The sequence below is a fragment of the Chinchilla lanigera genome, unplaced genomic scaffold (genome assembly GCF_000276665.1).
Source record: "Chinchilla lanigera isolate Chin_1 unplaced genomic scaffold, ChiLan1.0 scaffold00030, whole genome shotgun sequence".
Taxonomy (NCBI): Eukaryota; Metazoa; Chordata; class Mammalia; order Rodentia; family Chinchillidae; genus Chinchilla; species Chinchilla lanigera.
The window spans coordinates 14,375,213-14,384,640 of NW_004955431.1; the positions used below are offsets into that span (position 1 = coordinate 14,375,213).

Below are 9,428 nucleotides of genomic sequence, written 5' to 3' on the forward strand. Positions count from 1 at the left end.
TAAAATTGAAATAACTATTTGACTCTTTTGAGCCTGGTGTGCAACTTCAAATGATTTCCCCTTGCAATTTCCTTAGTGCATGCCAAGATCTCACAGATGAGAGGATGTTTTATAACTTGAGTGTAAGTTTTGTTCCACTAACATACATTAATCACCAAATGCCAGAAGAGGCAGATAGATGAGATGAAACAACCAGCATAAATTACATTTTAAGACACGCAGATAAGAGCAAAGTCAACATTTCCACGTACCACCTCCAATCCCTTTTGGAATTAGATGGTAGTATAAATCTCAAGTTATAAATAAATAAGACATTTCTACACTGTGTTATACCAAGATCATAAAATACAGACCATTTTTCTCCCTCAAAGTGTGCCCATATTTGAACCAGAAGTAGCAACAGTTCGAAAAACAGGAAAATTTGTTAAACGAAAGTGAATTTGAACCAGCAGTTTAACATCACTAACTACAAGTAGTCATCACATAGAGTAGTTAGTTAAGAAACCAAATCACATTATCATGAAAATGTTCTTTTCCTGGAAGAGGACAAAAGAGTCTATTCCAGTTTGTTGGATAATAGTTCACACATGGATTTACTTAAAATGTTCAATTTACAGGAATATTAGTCCTATAAGAGCCCCACATGCATGTGTATCTGTGAATCATTCAAAATCAGGCCTCCCATGTGCCTGGAGGCCATCTGAACTGTGCTGCTGTTGAGGTGGGGTCCACTGCACAGAAGATCGCTGGAAGATGCTAAGTGAATGCTGAAGATATGAAAATCAACATAGTAACATATCTGCAAATACAAGACAGAAACATATAAGGCATCCATAGGTATATGATATTTCTAAATTTTATGAAGAACTTTTGGGGTGGAATTAAATGTTCTTTATCATACTTAGTCATTGAAGGTGTTTTTATTGTGGTTTTGTAGAATTATTATAGAATAAAAATGTGGTATACATTTATTAAAACTATTATAAAAATAAAAATCTATAGATGCAACAACATTCCCACAATTCTGGGCAGAAAATAAAACCATGTGGCTGAAACGAAACTTATTCACATGAATAAACATAAACTGTAACAAATTCACTGATGAATGAAACCCTACTTCTTTCATGTGATACCGTAAATGTAAATAACAACTTTGTTGTTTTTTTTTAATTCTAGTACCTGAAAAGCCAGCCATCATATAAAATATATGTGAATGGATTCTTATTTAGTCATCTGGACAGAGTAAATATATCCGTAATAGAGGAAAAAGACAAGTAACAAGATACAATAAATCTGAAATGAATTCATAGCTATCCAACTGAAGTACATAGAAGTGATAATTAATAAGATGCTTTAAAATAATAAATGTGAAAGAATTCCAATATCATGTTTCTGCAAGGCCAAGTATTTCCCTGAGTAGCAATAAGAAACAAGAGAAACGTGAATTCTAACAGTGCTGTACTGAATCGATATTTGCTGTAATGACTCTATCAGTGTCAAGGAGCAGTTTCTGCTAAAGCAAGTATTATATTTATGATGTTGGTGAAATAATCCCAGATCTATTGTTTATCAGCTATGTGGCTGGGGTTGACTTGTGGTTGAAACAAACAAGCAGCAAACAACTCCCATGGATGCCTGGCTCGGCCACAAACACAGCAGTACCACTATTGTCCGGCTGTCCAACAGCCTCCGCTCTTTGGGGGCCTGGCCCGACCATTGTAATAGGTGCCCACTGGATGTAGGGCAAGCTTTTTATATTTGGGGTGGAGCAAGACAATGATATATGTCATCATGTCACCGGCTAGTGTGGGTCCTTGTCTTAGTGATAATGGTGACTAAAGCTGAAAGAATGATATGAATCTGCATAAAAATCCTCAATTGGAAGGTAAGAAAGACAAGGAATGGACTCCAGCGTGAGGGGAGCTGGAGGGAACACACCCCGATGGAGAGGGTCAGTCAGGCTAACCCATTCACTAAAGCAGGAGGCTGGCTTTTAAAGGATTCACTAAGGTGGGTCAGGCTCTAGCTGATCCTTCTTTCAGTCCTCCTTTTATAGCTCCGGAGGGATCCTCGTGGTTGGAGGCATTCGTTCAGTTCTCTGTGGCAGTTTCAGTCCCCAAGGCTCTGCTTTTTCTGCAACCAAGGTGATGGCAACTTTAGAACAATGGCTGGGGACCAGGGGTGGGGGATATCTGGAATCAGATACTGTAAAAGCGGGTAATCAGATTTCCCTGTGAATGCTAAAAATTACTTGCTCTTGTCTTGGTGTCCTCCATCTTGAAGGAGGATGAAATAGGCTAGGTAAGTATACGACTCATAAGCTTTGTTCTACTAAGTTTTCCTAAATGATTAACATGCCTCTATCCCACGTGTGCTAATAAAGGGTGCAAAAATGAATGCCAAGCTTTGTTCTGTTTTTAGTTATCTATTGGGAACCTGTAGGTCTAAGCAAAGAGTCATAGGTTTTGGCAAAAACTTCTAGTCTAAGTCCTTGTCTGCCTCAGAAGAAAACACAAATCAAGATTGTAATCTTGGATTAAAGAGCCAGGAGTTTGTTCTTTGTCCCAATAGTTGTCTCTGACTGCATCAGTTAGGTAACAAATCTAGTGCATTTAAAGAACTATAGCATGGTTGATATATTAAGGATGTATTTGTCAGTCATTTTAATTTCCTCCTTAACAAAAAGTCTTCAATACCCAGGGACCAGGAAGCCAAATACCTGAAGATTGTCCTAACACATTATAAGTGGTTGATTTGCTAACCAGGTGGAAAAGAGGATCTTGATTGGCTGCTGTGTGGGGGCAGTTTTTTACCCCTTGCAGAAGAGACTAGGAAGAGGCACTAGACATTAGAGAAAAGAGTGATATTAGAGAGAAGGACTGGCCTTGCCTACAAGGAGACTGTGGTCCAGGATGTGAACAACAACACCTTAAACAGCGCTTACAGGTAAAAGGACGTAGTGGCAGTAATTAGAAAGAGTGCTTTAATCAGGTCATTAATGTTCTGAGAGGCAACTTTGTTAAACTCCTCAGGAATTTGCTTTTGCTGTTGTAGCCTCAGGTCACCTATTCAAAAAAGATGTAGATGTCTCTCATGCAAATTAAACATCAGGAAATTTCCAAAGCAGTAATTAAAATTTTTTTCAAAAAACACATTACTGAGCCACTATTTTATTTATACTCTTTCAGCCTACAATCTAATGAAATCTGCTTCTAATATCTGATTGCATTTGGTAGCTACAAATGGAGCGCAAGGAACAATTTAAACACTGCAAAGTGAGTAATGACAGATATTTATTTCCCCAGAATAACAGTAGGCTGATACAGTATCTTCCCTTTAGTCTATGTCCTGTACTCTGAATAACTACTTCAAAGATAATGCTACACAGTTATTAACTATTGTTATTCTCTCATTATTTTGTTATGAATTTTATTTTTTGATAAAATTAAAAAGGCAAATTACATTTTAAAGTTGTATTAACCTTGACTTATCTGAGTAAACAAGGTCATCTAGAAACTGTCATTTCCTAGGCACTCAGAATCCTGCAATACTTTAAATATAACATTGTATTGACTGCTGTGGATTATATGCAAATATTATTTCCTTTTTAAAATTATCTTTTCTCTTTCACCTTTTTTATTTATCCATATATTACAGGCAGCTAAGTTAGACAGAAATTAATACACAGTCAGAGAGGAACTGGGGTCTTAAGGAAGTCGCTGAAAAATAAAGACATCAGAATTGTGGCTGGGGACCTCTCGGAAGAAGGCCATGCTGCAAGGTGAAGGTGCCATGGCTAGGCCTACCTGCCTCCCTAAGGGACAAACAGTGATACAGTGGTGCCTCGGTTCACCACCTCAATTCTCCTCATGATTCTGGTCACGAACCAAACTGGACGAGAACTAAATCAAATTTCCCCTAAGCTCAGTGTTGAAACTAGCCATTGACTTTGATTCAGTTCTCTTCCAGCTCAGTATGCAACCAGAATTGTGGAATTGAGTTCATGAACTAAGGCACCACTGAATACTGTAACTGGCACCACCTGGTCCAGGAACTCCAGATAAACGTTGGTCACCCAAGCGAGTGACCAGAGCATCGGGACTTACCTTTTCCAAAAATCCCTTTGTTCTTTCCTTGTACCCTTGCTACGTGACCCACTTCCCTATTGGATCAATATTAGCTAGGCAGCTATACTTGTAATCTTATAGGTTGATTGTAGTTTGACCCACATTGTACACACATTGCAACTTTGCGATATAAATTACCCCTGACAAAGGACCTTGGTGGCAACCCATTTTGGGGACCCCTCTTGTCTCTCAGGAGCTATTTCTCAATAAATCTTTCCTACTCTTAATCTCTATTGTCCCTTGGAATTCATTCTTCAGTTTCACAGGACACGAACTCTGCACATCTGACATGCAGCAGGTTGGGACTTATATTCCTCCTATACCATGTACACTCTGAAGGCACATTTTGATGCACGGACAAGTTAGTTTTTCAACTCAGTATAAATCCCTTTCATCTTTTTCTTTAAAGCACAGAGACTTTTCCTTTATAAAATCTTTGATGAGTACATGTCTACAGTACATGTTTGCACTCCTTGAATGGGGCTGGTATATAACACATCTTAATGCCATTTTTCATCCACTTCCATCCTCTCCCCTCTTCCATCTTTTGATCCTCTTCCCCTGTGAGAAAGACCTACATCCACACTTCCTATTATCTATCTTTTATTTGATTTCTAATTTGGGTTTCTCATATAAGAGAAGCCATGCAATATTCAAGCTTATGTATCTGGTTTATTTCACTTAACATTATGATCTCAAGGTCCATCCATTTTCCAACAAATGACTCAAATTTATTTTCTCTTCATGACAGAATAGTACTACATTGCATGTAAGTGCCACATTTTCTTTATCCATTCATCTGTTGAGAGGTATTAAGCCTTAGCTTTTAGGAATTGTGCACAGAATACTACTAAGAATCATATATGAGCTACTGAACCACATCATGAGTTAACATCCAGACAGACTATGGGATGCAGAAATAAGTGCATTCAGAGACATTGTCTTTTCTTTCTGAACACTCAGCTTGGTCAGGTACAGAATGCAAACATCTTCTTCAGGCTCCTATAGCTGTGATTATATGAACAATTCCTACAGTGTTATACACATGTAAACAAAGTGCTATGGAATTAATTTTTAGAGAGTACATAAAAATATCTATCATAGAATGCTTTTAGCAAATTTCAAACAACACTGAAAGACATACACTGCCTGCTCCTTGAGCCGTGAAGCCAGCATGTTCATCTCACTGACAATCAAGAGTTCTGCCTCGATATTCCTGGAGCTCCAAGTGGTCACTGGGCACTCACCACTTCTTGGCAAGAACAGAACATTGCCAGGAAGGTACCAAGACAATCTGTATAAATCAGCACAGAGGAATTTGAGAGGGTGCACGAAGCACTCAGTGAAACACCTGTCTCTAGGTGACAAGCTCTGTAGTTGGCATGTGCTGCCAGCCACAGCCAAAATGTAATCAGGCAAGAGTCAGTTCTAGCATGTCCTGTGCCCTGCAGCCCTCTGCATTCTCTGTGTCCTCCTTCAGTATTCTGCTGTCAGAAATTTTGAACTCAGTGAGGTTGCGGTAGCCTTAATCAAATATTATGAATAAAACTATTGGTCCAGCTCAAAACATGCTTTAAGAAAGAAGTACTAAATAGTGGTTTGGATACAGAAACAAATTTAACTATCTACATTCACACCAAAATCTTCCCATGGAAGGCTGCCTGAAGGTAAAGAAACTTTGGAGCTTATTAAAAAAACTGAGATTAAGAAATATTTTTAAAACAACTTGTCATGAGAAAGATGGCATTAGTTGTTTTTTAAAAGGCAATTTTGTTGAGTTCAAAACCCATTAAGTCAGTGAACTATCACTTTCTGAGTTCAAGAAGTGAGGCTTTTATTGGCTTAATTATCCTTGCACTCAACGCTTTTAAGCTGGAAATTATCATTTTTCAAGCACTTAAAAAATCCAGTTTCAAAAGACCTAAATTTTGCCTCTCGTTTTAAAACTATCTTTATGTCTTTAAAGCTTCCTTTCCTTTTCCAAAAACCTTAGAAAAGAGAAGGGGAAGAGGGAAAAGAGTTCTAATAATTAGAGTCCAAGCTTCTGTATCCAGACCTGCAACAAGTAGAGTGTTTTCAAGTCCTCCGAGGACCTTTTGTCATTCTGAGAGAGGGGTGTTGGCTAATCTAGTAATTCACTGACTTGAATTGATGACAAAGCAACTGAACGAAGAGGTGACCCAGACACCAACCCCTCCAATCCACTTGCTGACTAAATAAGCCTTGTCCCTCTCTTTTCCAACAAATTTATTGAGCAACTATTATATGCCAAGCACTCTTTCCGTCTTGTGGAATGTACATTGAATTAAATAGAGAAAAGAGAAACATAATGGTGCCTCATTATGATAAAGGGGAAAGAAACCCCCAACCTGCTAGATGTCTGGGATGAGTTCATGTTCTCTAAAATCAAAGAACAAATATTAGGAGCAATGGAGGTTAAGAGCAGAATATATATATTGAGGGAAAGAAAGCGTCTGTCTGAAAGAGAGACAGGAGGGGACTCGAGCAGATTGCCAAGGATCCTGCATTTTCTAGGGATTTTACAGAGCAAAACCACGAGGTGAGGTGGGTCCAAGCTGGGAAAAAATGGGAAATCACAAGGTGGGTATGAGGTGGGGCAAAACTATCGTCAACCAAGAAGACTATGAGTACAATTACTCAGGTAAAACTGATTAAATTGGGATCAAATGGGGAAACAAGTCATGTAGCAAGCAGACATGAACACAGATCAGGGGCTTTTCGTGGAGGGGGTTCTGTTAGGGACACTTCCTGGCTTTTTCAAGGTGATGGATACCTATTGAGACTATCAACCCCTGATGTCCATTCCTACAGAAGTATGTGGTTGCATTTATATTTTCTTTTGTCTTGAGGTCTGGCCCACAGGGGAAGTGCCTGTCTCCCCTATACTTGCAAGGGATTTTGTCTCCCATACCAGTGCCCTCGAGGACCCAGCCCTGTTTGCCTATAACATTTCTATCGAACTCAGCTGCCTACAGCAATTACCTTGAGAATCAAGCACTACAAAAAAAATACAATCAGATGTGAAAACAGAGAGCAACTCCACTGGTATCCAAGCGGGCGAGGGAAAGCCCTTCAGACCGCTTCGTGTCACCCACCGACTGCCCTTCCTCTGTTGCACCACGGGTCAGAAACCAGGTCCTCACTCAGCAGAGGAAACAGGAAGCTTTTCAAAATAATAATTGAATGCTCAAGAATAGGCAAGCGTGTACACTTGGAAGGCAAACACTACAGAACACAAGGAAGCCGGAGGATAAGAACTATTGTGCAGAACTGTTTGGTGAGTTTTGATTTAGGAATGAATGACATTGACATCCGTATATAATGATCATATCAATCATAAGGAATTTGTACCTGTACATGATATATTTTGGTTCCTCTTTTTTCCCAATCCCCTCTCAATGCTTCTTTTCCTCCCTATTTACAAAGCTGTGTTCATTCTGTCATTTTTAAGTCATTTTCTTTTCCTTTTCCCTTCCTTCCTTTCCTCTAGCTCCTCTTTCCTTTTGAACAATTTCCTTTTGAACATGGTGATCTTACTGCCTCAGCCTCCTGAGTGCTGGGATTGCAGGTGTACACCACCATGCTCAACATTGTTTTTGTTTGGTTGTTTGTTGTGTGGTGCTGGGATTGAACCCAAGGCCTTGGCAGGCTGGTGAAGTGCTTCACCAGGGCCACATCCCCAGCCCCTAAAATGGGATATACTTAACCATTTCTGTTTCTTCTTGCCTTTTCATGTAAATAGAAATAAATATAATATCAAATTACATTACAAAACTGCTTTCAAAGAAACCTAGAGATTTACTTTGTTCTGCTTTTAGGTTTAAGTTTTTCTGCTTTTTTAAAAAGTGTTGAGAGCAGGGCATGGTGGCACACACCTGTAATCCCTGCACTTGGAAGGCTGAGGCAGGAGGATCATTGAGAGTTTGAGACCAACCTAGGCTATGAAATGAACTCCAGGCCAGCCTGAAGTACACAGCAAGACCTTATCTCAAAAAGACCAAAAAAAAAAAAATTGTCCCCTTTTGGGTTGGGGATATAGCTCAGTGGCACAGCCACTGCCTGGCAAGTGTAAGGTCATGAATTTGATCCTTGGCACACACAAAAAAAATGTTGAACAAATTTTTGTAGAACTCCTACATCCAAGACAGTTAGTTGTCTAAGTCAACAAGACTAAGGAAATATGGTTAAATGGAAATGAAGTGAACTGTGGACTTGTCCCAGTTATTTTTAAGTCATTTTCTTTTCCTTTTCCCTTCCTTCCTTTCCTCTAGCTCCTCTTTCCTTTTGGACAATTTTATCCCATTTCACAATATCTATTGTACATTTTGGTCCTTACTTACACTTTCAGTTTCTCACACCAGGGAGACAATGCAATATTTACACATGTGAGTCCAATTTATTTCACTTATGAGTATAACCTCAAGTTACATCCATTTACCCAGAAATATCTCAAGTTTAACCTTCACTATGACTTAGTACTCCACTGTATAAAAAAAACCTACATATTTTTTATCAGTTCTTGGATTGATGGGTATTTGGGTTGTTTCCAAGATTTAGCTATTACAAACTGTGCTGCTATAAACATGGGTGCCGATATATCACTGTGGTATGATTTTTTAATTCTTCCAGGAAGATAACCAGAAGGGGAATAGTTGGGTCAAGGGACACTTCTAATCCTAGTGTTTTGAGGAATCTCTACACTGATTTCCACAGTAGTTGTCCCAGTCTACACTGCCACCAGCAGTGAAGAAGGGTTCCTTTTTCCCCCACAGCCCCTCCAGCATTTGTTATTGGTTGATTTCTTGACGATAGCCATTCTTTCTTGGAATGAGAGGGAAACTCAGCATTGTTTTAATTTGCGCTGCTCAAATAACCAGTGATGTTGAATATTTTTTGATATATTTATTTGTCATTTGCATTTCTTTATCTAAGAAGTATGTATTCATTTCAGATGCCCTGTTTTGGATTGGGTTTTTAAACCTGGAGGGTCTGATTTAATTCTTTATATGTTCTAAATATAAGTTCTTTGTCTGAGGGACAACTGGCTAAACATTTTTATCACTCTGTGAGTTGTCTTTTCACTCTGTTAGTGATTTCTTTGCTATGAAGAAGGTTTTTAATAGGATGAGATCCAAGTTGTTGATTTTTTTTGTATTATTTCCATGTGACCAAGGTTTTGTTCATGAAATACTTGCCTACACTTATGCCTTCAAGAGTTCCACCTATCCTCTCTTCCAGCAGATTTAGTGTTTCTGTTTTAATGTTTAGATCTTTGATCTA

General features: G+C 38.8%; 1 protein-coding gene across 1 annotated transcript in view; it reads right to left on the reverse strand.

The window, feature by feature from the left end:
- Positions 1 to 585: 585 nt before the first annotated feature.
- LOC106148861 overlaps positions 586 to 9,428 on the reverse strand; it is an 83,102-nt gene continuing 74,259 nt past the window's right edge. The window contains exon 10 of the mRNA XM_013515732.1: positions 586 to 799. Coding sequence (XP_013371186.1) covers positions 629 to 799 — 171 coding nt within the window. The 3' untranslated portion in view covers positions 586 to 628. The remainder of the gene's footprint in view (positions 800 to 9,428) is intronic.